At 41.0% G+C, this 16,533-nt stretch overlaps 1 protein-coding gene across 1 annotated transcript; it reads right to left on the reverse strand.

Annotated features, from left to right (window-relative positions):
* Positions 1–893: 893 nt before the first annotated feature.
* GORASP2 (golgi reassembly stacking protein 2) lies at positions 894–15,631 on the reverse strand. The gene is made up of 10 exons (XM_027678592.1): positions 15,498–15,631; positions 7,948–8,028; positions 6,964–7,167; positions 6,470–6,556; positions 6,192–6,322; positions 5,478–5,610; positions 5,231–5,354; positions 4,791–4,877; positions 2,722–2,817; positions 894–1,934 (listed from the first exon to the last, which is right to left on the reverse strand). The coding sequence occupies exons 1-10, from the start codon at positions 15,558–15,560 to the stop codon at positions 1,615–1,617; spliced, it is 1,326 nt and encodes a 441-aa protein (XP_027534393.1). The 5' UTR covers positions 15,561–15,631; the 3' UTR covers positions 894–1,614.
* Positions 15,632–16,533: the final 902 nt, after the last annotated feature.

The raw sequence follows: 16,533 nt of genomic DNA on the forward strand, positions 1-16,533 counted from the left end.
GGAAAGAAAAGAGGGAACATCCTTCTTCTCATGTTGAGGTTTAATTCTAAGGTATGTGACACTGGATTTACAAAGGTAAATAAAAATACATTCTGAGAAATAGCGAGTGCCCTATTTAGCAAGGGAGAGGGATTTCACACTTCAAGCAGCTGAGAAACTAAACTGCTCACAGTATGAAAAAAGTATTTAGGGTCTGTCTTTGACACATCATTTTGCCATGACAGGTGATGAGGAATGGGCAGCAGTGGGACAGAAGAAAGACAAATACTTAAGTGATAAAGATGAGACAGGACAACAAGTATTAGATAAGGCTTCCACTTGAATTAATTGAGACATTATTATTATGATCAGCAGTCAGATGGAACTACTATTCCAAACACTGATCGGGCAAACTACATTGCCAAAATGAATTACACAGCTGTTGAGACAGGCTTTAGCTCCAGCCTGATGATGATATGGCTAAGTTAGCATATGCTTGTAGCAAACGCATATTAATGAAATCCCAGTAATATAAAAGGACTGGAGTGGTACAGAAAGTTTTCCACATCAACTGTACCTGATACCAGGAGCAAAGGCTACCACCTGGAATACAGTGCACACAACAGTTTATACAAGTGTATCATCTACAGTTATTCTACAACTTTCATCCTAAATATCAATTTAAAAAGCCAAGTGTGAATCACATGCAGGCAGATTTCATGACTCATTGCTGCAATGGATTTAACCACAAGTGCTGATCCTGCCTGCCATTAAGATGTCTGGCATTCCATCTTGGACCCATTCCTCTGGAGGGGAGCCCTTTCACAGATCTGTGCTACAGAGAGCTGAGCAAAAAACAGTTAAATGAGACTTCAGGAATTAAAAAAAAAAGTGATATTTTGTCACACAAAGAATAAAATTCCAGGAATTTATTGCTGTATGTATGCTTAATCCATTAATTCATCTTACAGTAGTCATGAAGTGCCTACTGTGTGCTACATTTAACATTCCATGTATTCCCTTCCAAATGCCATTTTACAGTGGGCATATGAAACAACGCAGCAGCAGTCACAAAACGTGGCTTAAGCATCTCTCAGGTGCTTAAAAAAATTTGTGTACAAGCTGAATAACGAGATGTCAGTTAACAGGTCACTCAGCAACTTTAATAGAAATATCTTTAGGTGGAAGTTTTGCAGCGTTAAAATTTACAACTCAGACTAAACATTCTCATCCCACTGTAGTAACAAGATATTTGCAAAGAACAAGAACTATGGTACGTAAATGTCACACGCAAGACCCGCTTCATTTCTATCAGAAGCAAAAATTGCTAATTATAAGGAAGGACAAGCCTAGCAGGATAAGGCTGTCAGCCTATAGTAAAAACATAAACCTCCGAGTTTGGCAGTGGAATTCTATTTACCACCTTGACTTTTTTTTTTTTTGGTAACATACAAGTACTCTTCCTCCCCTCCCACACTTTATAAATCCCCTTTTATTTTTATTATACCTCCATATTATTTACAGGACTCCTAAAGATTAAGTACAAACTAGTATGAAATTAATGACAGCTTGCTTTTCAAATATGTATCCCATGGCTAAATAAATACCAAGCCAATCCAACAGAGTGATCTGGAGTTACGATTCAGAAGCTTGTGTATCTGTGACTCCAGTTGTTTTCTCATTAGCTGTGGAGGATTCATTTGATCTGTCAACAATAGTTGCCACAGAAGTTGGAGCAGCGCTATCCAAGGTGAGTGTAGAGGTCTGTTCTACATTTACAGTAGTGCCAGGGTTGATGAAAAAGCTTCCGGCTTGACTGATAGAGGGAAGCAAATCTGTAGGCACTGCAGATGCCTCTGTGACCAAAGGAAGCACCGGGACACACTTGGGTGGCATTGCTGGAGGTGTCATTCCCATTAGATTCAGAGGCGGCAAGGAGGGAAGGGGTGGCAAACCTAAAAAGAAAAAGAGGGGGAAAAAAAGGCAGTGAGCTGCTGCATATCACAGACAGATCCGGAGAGACTCTGTTTGCTCAAAAATTTTATGTTCTCTAGTCTCCTATTTACCCGTGAAGAGGAGAAAGTTTTTTGAACTTAGCATGAGCATGATATGTGTGCAGCACTGACTCAGCAGGCTCATTTCAAGCCTGATACTTTTCAGATTTCAGAACTGAAGAATCAGAGTAAATTCAACGTTGCTTGTACCTCCCCAGAGGACTAGGTATTTAATGCATAAATACTGATGATTAGGTTTTTCTGGCCTTCACTGAAACTGCCAGAAACAAGAAGTTAACAGGAACCATATTCCATATAAGCTTCCAATTTCTTTTTGCTCGCTCCACGTGCACCTTCAGCAGTTTTGTTTTACTCAAAACCATAAATCTAGTATTAGTTCATACTTCTGGCATTCAGTCAGGGAGCTCTCATCTCCGCATCTAGCACACAAGGAAACACTTCGTATTTTCTTCTACCCATAGAATGATATACTTTCCCTCTTGGCACAATCTCTTCTGAGATCATAAATCAGGTAATAGAAAATAAAACATCTAAATACAGACACAAGTTTAGAATTAGTTTATCTAAAGACATATTCCTTGTCTACCTAATCTGGGCACTAACATCTACTCCCATCTCAGGAAAACATTTAATTTATCCCCTTCAGGACTCTCCCAGATGGCGCTAAATTAGAGTCTCAGGGATAAAGGACACTATAATTAGTGTTTCAGTTTGCAGAAGCACATACCAGGCTGTATGATTTCTGGAACAATCTGTGGTGCAGGTAAATTAAGTTTGGACAGATCAGCCAGGTTAGGAAGCCCTGTTGGTAATGGCATCAGACCTAAGAAGAGTAGAAAAGTTACAGCTGAAAACTTTAAATTGTTTCTGAGATCTTACTGATAATTTATTGCTTTACATCTTGATTATCACTTTTACACATAAGGATGCAAATTCATCTGAATTTCAGTTTTTAAGCTGCACAGTGAAAACAGATATCTATTGCAGAAAGTCTGGACTAGAAAATACATAATCCAAAACCTTTCATATTTTTTCTGAGGAAAGTAGATTCTTATTTCAAGGAATGAGAAGGTTTGCATTCCAGGTTCCGCTTCCAATAAAGGTAGTTGTTTCCCCACAGCACTGTACCAGAAGCCCTCCATTTCCAATTTGAATGGCAGACAATAATAATAGCATTAAATACACAATATTCCCTGATCCTTAATATTGATTACTGTATTATTAGTCTTTTCTACTTAGTTCATAACTAGAGCTAAACACAAAAATATATGTAAAAAGGCAGGACAAAGTAACTTTCGATGTCAGGAAGCACTGAAAGTAGAAGAGAAACGTGATGAATGCAACACATGCCCTTCCATCGTGTTCGCTATGGAACATCTTTCTTCTCCTGAATTTCCCATCTTAGAAGAGCTGCATTTCTGGGACAAGGGCTCTATTCTTACTTTGTGTTTAGTTCAAAGAAGGCTAATACAGAAATAAACTGTTGGTACCACAGTATTAAGACACAGAGGAGAAAAGCCTTAAAGCAAGGGCACTGTATAGAGATTTTGATTAAAACCCAGCCACTTTACCTATCCATGAATTCATTAGCCATGAAGGTTGACAATCTGACTCAGAGCCTTCAGCTCTGCTACAAGCAACTTTGAGCTTTTTTTAAAATCTGAAAAAAGCTGAACTTCATACAAATTCACTCAAATTTTAAACCTCTTATATATTTATATGTCCATGCAAATTACAAGATATGTTCTAATTTGCTTTCAAAAAAGCAGCGATACTATTCAGAGAAAAAGGTGAAAGGAAAACTTGGATTTTCAGATTTTAGGGAAGGTGGCCAGGGAAGAAAATCTTTTTCTGCTTAGAGAAAATAGCGAACAACTACGAAGTTCAGCTTCTGGTAAAGTTCTCTGCCCTTGTTTGGATGCACTGAGCTCTACTACCTGTCTTTTCTACGTTAGAGAATGTACCCCCAAGCATTTCTTAAAACTTTTGGACACATCTTTATCTACTTGTCTCCTAGCATGCAAAACATAAAATACAACTCCTTTAGTGTTCTGGAATGCACAACTGAGTCCGATACCAGCGCACCAATGACACAGCAAAATCCTATACAATCCTTATTTTACCCATTGTAAATAATTCTGGGATACTAGTGCTTGAAATGTTTGTGATTATCAGGAAACAACCATTTTGTAGACACACTTTTACTTTCATTATACCAGTTTAAATTACTATATAATTCAGAAACAGTAACAGCAACATAAATTCTATATTGTTAGCCCTTTATTTTTATTAGGAAGAGCAACCAAGCTGAGTATTAAAAAACAATTTCCTAAAATTGAGATTTTATGGGTGAAGGGAATGCAGAATTAGGCAAGACAAACCTTCTCAGACCTCTGATGCCTGGATGCAAAGTACACACTGAAAACTGCATTTATTTGCAAAAGTATTTTGCAACATAAAATTTATGAACTACAGAAAGTAACAATATATCAACTCAAATGTTGCAAATAGCAGAGCAAAACCTTCCTGAGAAATCCGGAATGCTGCATCAACTGTGCAGGAGGCTTAAAAGGTAAACATTGTAAACTTTGTTGCCAAGTCAGTCCTCTGTGCTACAGACATTCTGTGAACATACTGTAACAAAAATAATTCTTCACATTGTAGAGGTTGTATAGAGATCTTTAACATGAAATATGTCAGTTGTATGAAGTTATACTTTCCCCAAAACGCAGTGGAAAAGACAGCTCTCTTAAAATTTTTGTTTCAGAAATGTTTAAAGAAATTTTACCTACTCACCTGGTAATGTAGTTGCTGGGTTAACTGGTGGCACACAGGTAGGGGACTGACTGACTTGTGGTGGTAATAATGGAACTGTTGGAACACCTGGTGGAGCACATGGAAACAACATTAATTTTAAGCACACAACACTTCAGCTCCCTTCCTCAAGTAATACAAATAAATAATCATTTACAAGACAATTACTATTTGCCTTAACTATAAAATGCTGATGAAGAAAAAAGTACTTTAAATAATACACATGGCATTTCTGATAGAGGTCGTTTGCAACTATTCTGTGAGCAAGTAAGGCATAATTCCAGTACTCTAGCCTTTGTTGTTGAGAAAAGTTTAAGAGAAAATGTTATTGTCTTCTGCCTTTTATTAAATTAACCAGAAACATCTGTGAGAACACAAGTCAGAACACCCATGCATTTCAGGTCAGTTACGTCAATACCAACCTGTGCTGAGAACATTACTGACAGTAGTTGAGGGTGAACTAATAGAAAGTCCTGAAAGACTCTGCTCAAGGCCTGCTGACCCAGGAGGGAGAGTGGCTGAGGGATTAACTGGTGACAGCTGAACCTTATTGAAAGGGAAAAAAAGTTACAGCATTAGGGTTTGTTTCCATAAGAACCAATAGGAGCAGAAAAGCAATATAACATCATAATCTATTTTTATCAAGCCGAAGGAGGGACAACAACTTACCTCTGTGAAGCCATCTTTGAGGGGACTGAGAGATGCACTAGGCAACTGCCCTGGGAGAGAAATTTTCTTTCCCTCTTCAAATGGGCGTGTAGGTATCCTATGCAAATATCCATAGCCAATGCCACATCCTAGGCTTTTAAAATGGGAACATTTAGAAGTCAGTGAAGTGACTTTACAACTACAGACTACAGCAACCTACACATGAATGACTCAAGACACCAGCAAGTTTCAAGGTAAGTTCTGTACAACCTTGCCCTCCAGCTCCAATGTTGCCTCATTTTCTATAGAGAAGTAATCAATACGAGACAACTGAAAAACTCTGTAGCTTTTGGCAATGAACATTCAGCACAAAATAAAATTCATTATTATTTAGACCAAGCAGATATACCAGCGTGGAATTTGACTCGTTGTTACTTGCAGTGCTCTGTTCTGGCAAGAATATACTACAGGCTAATGACTATTTGGAGCATAATGCAGAAAGCAACTGTAGCACTTTGTGTATTTCTGCACTAGCTAATTTACTGATTTACAACAATTTTGATTTATCAATAACTGCATCTGAATTTCAAGTAAATATATAATTTATTATAGCAGAAACACCTCTCCTATTACAACACTCTTTTCCTGTGGTTGTAGAAAACTTAAACCAAGCAGTTTTTAGGCTAGTGCTATAAAACAGTTGCCCCATCCCTCTATAACATATTGTCTCCTTACCTGCCTTCTCCACCCCAGGCAGAATTTGGAGTAATCACCACTTCCCGACAATTATCTGTGTCTGTGTTGTACACATAAAGTTTTAATGGCTTTGCTTCATGTGTTTCAATAAGGGAAAAGAGATCTTCAGACTGCAAAACCAGAAAAATTAATAAGGACTTTTTTCTCCTTATTTTACTATTTGACATTAGATTGATCATTCTAGTCCCAACTTTCTGTAATAGAACCTTGTAACAGAACCTTATTTAAAAATAAAAAACTTACTTTTATATACTTACCTCATTCATGACGGTGTCTGCTCCAATGATATAGTCACTATGAGGTCTAAGTCCAGCTAATGCAGCAGGAGAATTTGGCTCCACTTCCTAGTTTTAAGATGGAAAGTTACAAAACACTACGTAACTGTCAGGGTGTAGCAGAACAGTTAGGTGTGCACTTCACACAAGTTTTGAGTCAAACAAACTGGTCAAGTTTTCAACACAGTTAATAGGCTACTGAACTAGTAAAACAGGAGCAGTCCCTCTTGATACCATTCTGGTATTGTACAAAATACAACAGCTCTGAGTATTGTACAAAACCACTGATTCAAATACAAGACTTGACAATATACTTAAAGACATACAGATCTAGTTCAGAAGTCTTCCCAAAACCCATGAAAACAGACTAGTTTGATCTCATGACTTGTTAGCTACATCCGTTGCAAGCTAGTTTTCAATAGTAAGATAAAAACTGTAAGCAACAGTGACAAAAGTACTTCCAAGTCCATACGTACCAAGACATGCCAGACATTTTCATTGGCCCCATCAAAGCTGCAGAAACGAATGCTCACTCCCAGCAGGCCCTGCCCACCCCACATGTTGCTGGGGGTCACTGATGTTTCTCTCAGTTCCAGTGTTTTGCTACTGTACACAAGCATTTTTACAGGTTTTTCAACATTTGCTTTCAACAGGTCTTTGAGAGTGTCATTGTCTTTATTCTGCAAATGTTCAAACAAGAACTTGGGTTAGAGTCCAACAGAACAAGCATCCAGTTCTACAGCAACACTTTTGTATTTCAAAGGTGTTATAAACACTGTATCAGAACAGGTACTTTCAGCTACTCTGTAATAAGTTTCCAGTTCCCCTCACAATTCCAGAACACAACTCTGGCAAAATCCTGGGATTTCCCAGAAACATGTCATGCCTTCCAAACATGAAAGCACTTTAATTGAATCTGTGACAAGATGCACCTTGCAGCTTTTCAGAGGCTTTCTGGAATCCAGGCATACTGGTGAAAGAGCTTACCCACATCGTTTCTTCCACTGCTATGAGGATCTGTGGTTTCACTACAGCTCTGCTGGAAAGCTTTCCCCCATGCCTCCTGCCCAGCCAACAGCTTTGACAGCAGCTTTTTCAATCAACCTGTTTCGACTGAATGGTTTGAGAGTTCTCACAGGAGCAGTTTTACAGACAGAACTAGGGGGGCACCAGCACAGTCCCCCAGTGGTGGATCAATATGCATTACTATCTTGGTGCACGTCTGCAGAGAGCATGTCTGTCTGTCTGTCTGAATCCTTATTTTCCAGCTAAACTGTTGGCAGAACTGTAACTAAAGGGTGAAGGAAATTAATTTCTGATGCAGTTCATCTTTCTAATTTTAAACTAAGGAGAAATATTTTATATGCATCTAAATAAAACAAATGCATTGGTTTACCTATAAAAAACAGATTCTCAACATATTGTTCACATTAAAAGTTATAAAATAGCAACACACTCACCAATCTTGAACCGTTAATGGACACGATGAAATCAAAGAATGGCTCCAATCCAGCTCTATGCCCCGGTGAGTTTTCTTGTACCTAACAAAGTTAAACAAGAATTTAGTTAAAGTGTACCAATGTTGATTCATAGATTTGAATTATATTTCTACTTGTGCCATCTGTAGTTCTAGAAGCTACTAATGTTTGTGTGGATGATTTTAAAACATTCAAATATAATCTTTAGGACAAAAAAAATCCCTCCCTAAAAAAAAAAAAAAGGAAGATTTCAAGAGAATTAGTAATTTATAAATTAAGGAATGACACAACAGTAGCCACTCCCTGGGAAAAGCACTGCTTAACAGCTGCAGCAGTTAAATTGTAGATACTTGTTTCAATAAAGGAGATTATGGTCAAAGAACAGGCTTAATGAATTCTGAAAAAGTTGGTTAAAAAGCACTGTATTTCCACAGAAGTACCAACGTTGGACCTTGCTTTTTATCTTCTGCTTACTAAAGGAAACAGAGAATCACATCTGTGTAAGCGCAGGTTGTTATCTCATGATTAAACATGACCTGCTGACATTCTTGAGACATAGAGGGCATCTGTACAACAGTGATTCATTAATATACCATGAAGTTTGCAAGAAAAGAGATGAGCAATTTTGCAGCCATGGCAGCTCAAATAGTTCAACCACTCCACTAAGACAAGGCTGAAGTATTGGATACACACTGCTCCCACAAGCTAAAAGCATGCTTTCAATTCCAGATAGAGTAACTGAGAGACATTTTGTCAGTGTTTTTTTCCTTATTACGTGCATTGCTGACAAGGAAAAGTAACTCCAGTATGGCTGTCAGACTTTTCCTACAGCCTTTTTAGTAAAGACTATCTTTATTTGTAAGCTGATTCATTTTACCCACTGGCTTTTTATTTTATGTACTACAATCACCTTCAAAAAGATCTAAAAACTGTTACCCTTTACAGTGTATTTTCTTCTATTACATGCTTTTCCACCTGACAGAATTGGTACAAATCTGCTTGTTTGTCCAATACCGGCCTGATTCTGGAGGAATTGAGTTTTCTAATATGAGTTATCTAGAACAAAATACTGAGTACTTGAGACCTTCCTGCTAAAGAAAGGTTAAACAGTTTCATGAAAGGACAATTAAAAACCTCTGGTTTCCTATGGACATGCTCCATAATTGTAATCTCAGGCCTGCAGTTTCTCTTGTAATTAAGTCATTCAAAACATCCTCTCCTCTGATGTAGTTTTTTGAGTAGCAAATGTAGGATGAGCTTATGCTGTTTGTTGCTCTTCTCTCAGTTTAGAGGGGTGACATGAAAATACTCTAATAGCCTCTTGACATACAGGAACTTACATTTTGTGTTTTTAATGAGCCTGACATAAAGGCTTTATACCAAAATTAAATCAGCAGGTGGTTTCAGAATTTACTGGGAAAACAATTTTAAAGACACAACATGTCTTCTTAAACCTCAGCATTAAAAATCAGTGAATCCAGCAAAGTGATACAATTATTCTGCTAACACATCAGATTTTTAGGACTGGATATATGTCATGGCCTTGAAATTATGAAAGGCCAGACTTCATCTCATTCAGAGATTTTCCTCCATTTCCAAATGAACTTCTTTAAAAAAAAAAACCAACAACAAACCAAACCCACAACAAACCCCCTGCACTCTGACACAATATCCCTCCCCTTGACCTCCAAGAGATTATATCCTGAACTCTGTGGACCAACAGTGGCCAGTATTCAATACAGTAACCTTCTGAAAGGAGACTGAGTATGTACAATAAATGAGAACTACATACGTTCAGCATCTATCAATGTAAAACTGACTGACACCTGGGATATATAATTCACTTAGAATACAAAATCTATAGTCTGCCCCAAACTGACAAAGGGACTGAGAGAGTTTCCAAGGTATAAATGATTGGTTGCAGAAAGTATGTTCAGATGTTGAACACCTTCCCCCAAATCTATCATGATCCTGAACATCTCTGCATGGTTTGTTTCTAAGTGGGCATGTAAAAACCACCAGGAAGCTGAATCTAAAAGAAATCAAGCCCTTATAGTTGCATCAATCATACAATGCACCTCAGAAGCAGGTAGCTGCATCCTTTCTGTCATCACGCTTCCTCATGCTGCCATGCATAGGGTCACTCACAAAAAGTTTCCTATTTCCCTGGCTTGTTGGGCCTTACTTCACTGACAGAAAAGCATGTTTATACCTGGCAGTCCCAGAAATGCAAACCAGAAATTCCAAGTCCGTTCCACATGGAAAGTCTCCTCCTTAAAGAAGTGACATACTCAGCCCTGCACAACAATCACACCGACCCCATACAGTTTTTATGTCACACCACCTTATTTTCAGTCAGCTACCTGCACAATTCATCACCATCACACAGTGCCAAATGCACAACACAGCTCTCTGCTCCAAGATCTGTGGCCATGGTTCTCTTCTAGGAGCTACAGCAACAAAGGACAACCAGGGACCTTAGAAAACATAAGGGCACAAAAATCTTATTATTCATGGAAATAATAAAGATTCCATGTACACATCCATAAACTCTGTGCCTCCTGTGCAATCTGGCTTTATGCAGCTTTTCTATGTGCCAAGTAGGTATTTAGTAACTTGCCTTTGTAATTGAGTAATTGCTGAGAAATAATCAAGTAATACCATTTACAACAGATCCACTGCAGGCACAATACCATTCACAGCAGTTTGGGATGCCTAATTCTCTCTAAGCCAGCTGTTACTTCAGACATACAAGTTACAGACCCCTGTGGGTAAATGCCATAACTGTCTAACAGTAGAGACAAAGAGTGGCACAGACAACATGGAGATACTGTGGAGCTGCACCACCACAGCTTTTTAAGAGCAAATGAAGAAAATCTCTATTAAAATGCTCAATATCAGTAGCTAGAAAAGGGCCTCATATAGTGCTGCAGGAATTCAGCTTCTCACCAAGAAGACAGCTGGGCTTCCGAGTACATAGATTACAGACTGATTTCACTTTTAATTCACTGCCAAGAATTAAAAAGGAAAAAGGTTTCAAGGTCAATACACTAATTTTAGTCTGCATTACCAAAAAGACTTTTTTTTGTAAATACATGAAGCTTCTCTTTGCTGAACACTGTTCCCAACACTATCACTCCATGCCTACACAGTACATATTGTACATTACACATTATAAGAACTCTGCTCAGCAGCACAGTGGCCACAAATTCAAGCCCCAAACAAACAGGGCAACCATAAATGGAATTAGGAACCAAAACCCTGATTTTCAGAGACAGATGAAGGCTCTCATCACTCCTGAAAGTCAGATAACTTATACTAGTTTTCATTTAAACTTTCAGAAGCTTAACTTCAAGCACAAAATACACAAATTCCAAGAAGCAGAAGCTCTGGAGTTTTCTTTTTTTCCCACATAAGAAACACTTCCTAGTATTTACTTTATTAGCAAAGAAATACTGAATGGATTTTTTGTAGTTCTTGCACCCACTATAATTGGCAGTAAAATTTCATTATATATCATGAATAGGCAATTCCTGTTAGATCTGACAGAATCCATTTTATTTCCATCAGCTATTTTAACACATTACACTTTGTAACTGTACTGAATTTCTTGATGAAACACCCAGTTTTCAAGAGAAAAAGCTTCATAAGTTTTTTGGTAAGAAAACAGATTCCCTATATGTAGCATAACTTTTTATTTTAGCACAGAGAATTTAACTCAAGCTTTTAAAATATGAACCTCTCTTAAAAAAAAAGTCATCACTTCATGCGATATGTGTGTATCACTATCACAACAACTGAAGCACTAAAGTAAGAGTTAGAAATCTAAACATTGGGCACTGCTGTTTGGTATCTTTTAGGGGGAACACCACAATATACAGTAGCATACAAATCTCCCACAGATAAAAATTCTTACATAGAATCTTAAAATCATTTAGGTTGGAAAAGACCTTTAAGATCATCAAGTCCAACAACTAACCCAGCACTGCCAAGTTCACCATTAAACCATAACCCCAAGTGCCACATCAACATGTTTTTAAACACTTTCAGGGAGGGTGATTAAACCATTTCCGTGTGCAGCCTATTCCAATGCCTGATCACACTTTCGACGAAGAAGTTTTACTAAAATCCTCTTATTCTGTCACTTGTTACTTGGGAGAAAAGGCCAACCCCCACCTGGCTACAACCTCCTTTCAAGCAGTTGTAAAGAGAGGTAAGATCTCCCTTGAACCTCCTTTTCTCCAGACTAAACAACCCCAGGTCCCTCAGCCGCTCCTCATAGGACTTGTGCTCCAGAGCTTCTCTGGATATGCTCCAGCACCTCCGTGTCCTTCCTGAATTGAGGGGTACAGAAATGGACACAGGACTCGAGGTGCAGCATCACCAGCGCTGAGTACAGGGGGACAGTCACTGCCCTGGTCCTGCTGGCCACACTACTGCTGATACAGGCCAGGATGCCATTGGCCTCCTTGGCCACCTGGGCACAGGCTGGCTCATGTTCACCCAACTCTCAACCAGCATCCCCAGGTCCTTTTCTGCTGGGCAGCTTTCCAGTCCTCTGCCCCCAGCCATGGGGTTGTTGTGACACGATCTATTACCTGAAGAAACTGCCAGGTCATTACAATAGCCTGGGCAAACTACAGCAGTTTCACATTGCTGAACAAGAAAATTATTCAAAGTTTTCCTTCATTGTGTTTTGAAGAGCAGAAACAAATGCATACTGAGCAACGCACAGAGTCAGGCAGTTGCTCTAATGAGCCATTCCTTATGTTAAAGGAAACTTATGGAGGAGAGGAAACAATGGAGAATATTCCTACAGGTCAATAGCAGTGCATGCTACCAGCCTAGCAGGCACCAATTAAAAGGAATTATTAGCACATTACGTGAATCAATAAATGGAAGTATTACAGCAAAAGCACACATGATAAATAAAAAGTCCAGAAATTCCAAAGAATTGTTTCAAACAAATGACTAATTGCTAGGTCCACCTATGAAGAGACTTGGGCAAGGAAACGGTAACTTTCTCTCCCTCTTAAAAAAAAAAAAAAGAAAATAAAAGGAAAAGCTACATTTCAATGTCTAGAACCCCAACAGTGCAGCCCAGAGCAACTTCTGCTATCAAGTGTGCACATGATGAAATCGCTTTCCCTCGACAGTGGAATGCTCCTATTTCCTGTTACAACTGCACTGGTGATAAAGCTCACAATGAAAGTAATATTGCACTGAATATCAGCAGAAGCAGCCAAAAAGAATTAAGTAATCTGCAAATATTACATCAGAAATTAACGACGGTATTGTTCACTTGCTGCATGTATTTCTGCTCCTGTTTAAAGTGAGCAGAGGATGAGACTTTCTACCAGTTTTGTAGGGAGGCAGCATGTGCACTCTAAAAGTCTCACTGTAAAAAACCTGTAGCTTGCAACAGTCTCAGTTTGCTCATCCCTCTGGTAACTTGTACTTGGCTCCTACAGCTACCGAACAATGTTAACTCTTTGTTTCATGGCCATTCAACACTTATTTTTCATTTATCTGCCTTACCAAACCAAATTATTCCCATAACTGAAAAGATTTCCTGACATTTCTCTAATTTTCCAACAAGTAATGAAATCTTTAAAACAACCACTATATATTATTTACAGAAGTTTGGCATTATCAAAGAAATCTGATCTTATTCAAATTAGATTTGGAGTACTGAAAGACTACGGCTGTTTTCCTTTTACCATTCTCATTTCTCTCATTAAAGTACTGAGCTCAGAAAGAACACATAATTGAGAATAAAGTAGAACACACCAGCAGCATTGCTCAACCACAAGTTCTACCAAAGGTCAGTCCCTGCAGACAGAGCACTTGTGCAGAGCTCCTCCAACAGTGCAAGCTGGACGCTGGCTGTAACAAACTCACTACAGAACACTAACTGGAAAATTAGACTTGGAAAAACTACATTCACTTATGCCACATGCATTGCAAGATAAACATTCCAAATTATAACTGTTAGGCTGGGATCATGATGCAATTTATGGTGCCTGTCCACAGAAAAAGAGTAATCACTCATTATTGCGGCATCTGAAAATACCAGTAAGAAGACAAGGCGGTGAAAAACAGAGACATCAGTCTGTTTGAGATAGCAGGCAGGTCCTTTTCTGCATTTAATGTAAATATAGATGTCCTGTTGGAAATCAACTTCTTTACTGTGCATCTATCAATAATATTTACAAAGACTGGCAATCAAACACTGCTACTTTGGGTCACAGTAAAAACATTACAACAAAAAGGTGCTTAATTGAAAACAAAAGGCTCCAGCTCCAAGCAAGACTGTGAGAAAAAAAAAGGAGATTCTACTTCATAAAAGTGTTGTATCTCAATTTATTAAGATGCTTTAATCAAACAATATGAACTGCTAAGTCTGATGTAACTGACATTCTAACTGCAGAGTACCTACTAGTTTTACAAGTCTAAAAAGTAAACAGTTAATGAAATTTACACTGTAATATGCTAAAAAAGAAAACAACTCTGCCAGCAAGTCTGCCTGCAGAACGGTTTTTCTGGGGGAAAAAGAGAAGACAAAGTGGACTGTCATATATTAGTAACACTGGATTGTTATGCATCAGTAATACTAAAAGGGAGAAACAAAGACCACCATGACTTCAGTCTATACGAAAATTTTAACAGAATGTTTGGATTTGATCAGAACATCAGTATTTGCTTCTCAAAAGCAGAGAGCTGATCCGAAAGGGTCCGATGCCAACAAACACACCAGCCCACATGGCGTCTGCAGTGAGCACACATCTCCAACTACAGAAGCAGAAGCACTGTGCTATGGGCAAGGCTGTGAGTGACTCCAGCAAAGTTCCTGTACCCTAGTGCCTCGGATTTCACCACACGACCTGGGCACCATCCCTCTCACTGAACGTGAAACAGATACTAAAGAAAGGGTTTCCAAAAGGCTGCTCTCAAAACCTTTAACGCAGCCCAACAAAACAGGTTTTTTTGCACACAAAACCAAAGTTTTGTGGCCGCAGTGTGAACAAAACCAACATAACTATGAAAAATCACGCCCCCACTAGGGATGCAGCCCTTATGGGGGCCGTCTGTCATGTGAACACCTTGACCCGACACCTCGGAACTCCTGCGGGGGGGCAGCACTACAGTCCAGCCCAGTCCATGGCGGAGCGACGAAGACAATCCTGACGTGTTCCCCGGGCCGCAGCCAGACTCGGGCGGGCCGGGGTGCGAGAAGCGTTTGCCGGAGCAGAGGCCGCCTCGGCCTCCAGGGCTGCCCAAACCCAGCATCGCCTCCCGCGCTCCGGCCTGGGCACACACCGAGGCGCAGCCCGGCGGCACCGCTCGGCTCGGGGAATTACTTCTCCTGGACCAATTCCTCCTCCAGACTTCCCACACCCGGGAGCGGCAGCGCGGGCCCGGCTCACCCCACCGCCGCCACCGCCGCCGCGAGCCGCGGGGCCGAGCGGGGAGAGCCTCCGGAGGCCGAGCGGGGCGGCCCCGCGGCAGGACAGGCCCCGCACCGCCCTTACCCGCAGGACGTGGTAGCCCTCGGTGCCGCCGCCGGGGATGTCGATGCTCTGCGAGGCGCCCATGGCCGGGCCGCGCCGCTGCCGCTCCGCGCCCGTCGGGACGTGGCACCGCGGCCGCTCCGCCCCGCGCGGGCGGGGCCCTACGGTGGCCGCGAGCGGACACGGCCCGCGCGCACCTTCCTGGCGCCGTGTCGCCCCCTGGCGGCCCGGGGCGGCGGTGCCGGGCGCGGGGCGGGGGCGCCCCGAGGGGACAGGGGCTGTTTGTCGGGGCCGAGTGTGTCAGCGGGGGCACAGCACATAAAGGAGGCAAGTCGTGCCTTGTGCTGCCTTCCCTACTCCCACAGCTTTTCCGGAGCTCCGAGCGATATGGGGCCACGCCGGGAGCGCCTGACACCGAGCGGTGGTGGGGCTGAGGCGAAAGGATCAGTGCTCCGGTACAGAGCGGGTCGGGCGGGGAATGCTGCCCGGGAGAGGAATTTTGGACTAACCCGTTCCACGCCACGCATCGCCCCGCAAACTGCAACGAGATAACGGGGCGGGTTCTCGCTGCCGATCGCGGGGTGTGTGTGGTGACACGCAGCGGGCACAGACATGCCCGTGTCGGGACAGCCGCTGGCTGCGGAAATGCGCCCCACGTGCAGCACAAAATCCAGCGCTGAGACAACATGATGGTGTAGTTGAAGGAGGCGGACGGTGGGTTGTCCGGGAGCGCTATGGATCTAAGGTTCAGACAATCTCTTTCCCTCCGAGAGTGTCCCTTGTGACTGTAAGGCTTTTACACAGCCTGCCCTTGCACACCAGTGCGTCCGAGTTCCTATCCCGCATAGCTGCAGAGGGGTGACTTCTTTAGGCAACGCTGCTGTCACTGGTCTTCAGAAATGCAGAAACAGCATTTATTAGTGAACTGGAACACAATATTAAAGATCGTCAATTGAGCACGGAAAGAATATTCAAATTAGCTTAATTCACTTCTTTTTGACTCATTTCCCTCTGTATTATCAAAGTGCTTTACTGCTTAGTAATAAAAGCCTCTATG

The sequence above is a fragment of the Neopelma chrysocephalum genome, unplaced genomic scaffold, assembly GCF_003984885.1.
Source record: "Neopelma chrysocephalum unplaced genomic scaffold, ASM398488v2 Primary Assembly neopelma1_44, whole genome shotgun sequence".
Taxonomy (NCBI): domain Eukaryota; kingdom Metazoa; phylum Chordata; class Aves; order Passeriformes; family Pipridae; genus Neopelma; species Neopelma chrysocephalum.

What these genes read in the sequence shown, in the direction of transcription:
- GORASP2 (XM_027678592.1), bottom strand. Translation starts at nt 15,560, where the DNA reads ATGGGCGCCTCGCAGAGCATCGACATCCCCGGCGGCGGCACCGAGGGC. An exon ending in CCATTAACGGTTCAAGATTG is followed by an intron (nt 7,168 to 7,947) that starts GTGAGTGTGTTG and finishes GAACATTTGCAG; the next exon opens with AATAAAGACAATGACACTCT. An exon ending in GCCTGGGGTGGAGAAGGCAG is followed by an intron (nt 5,611 to 6,191) that starts GTAAGGAGACAA and finishes CCATTTTAAAAG; the next exon opens with CCTAGGATGTGGCATTGGCT.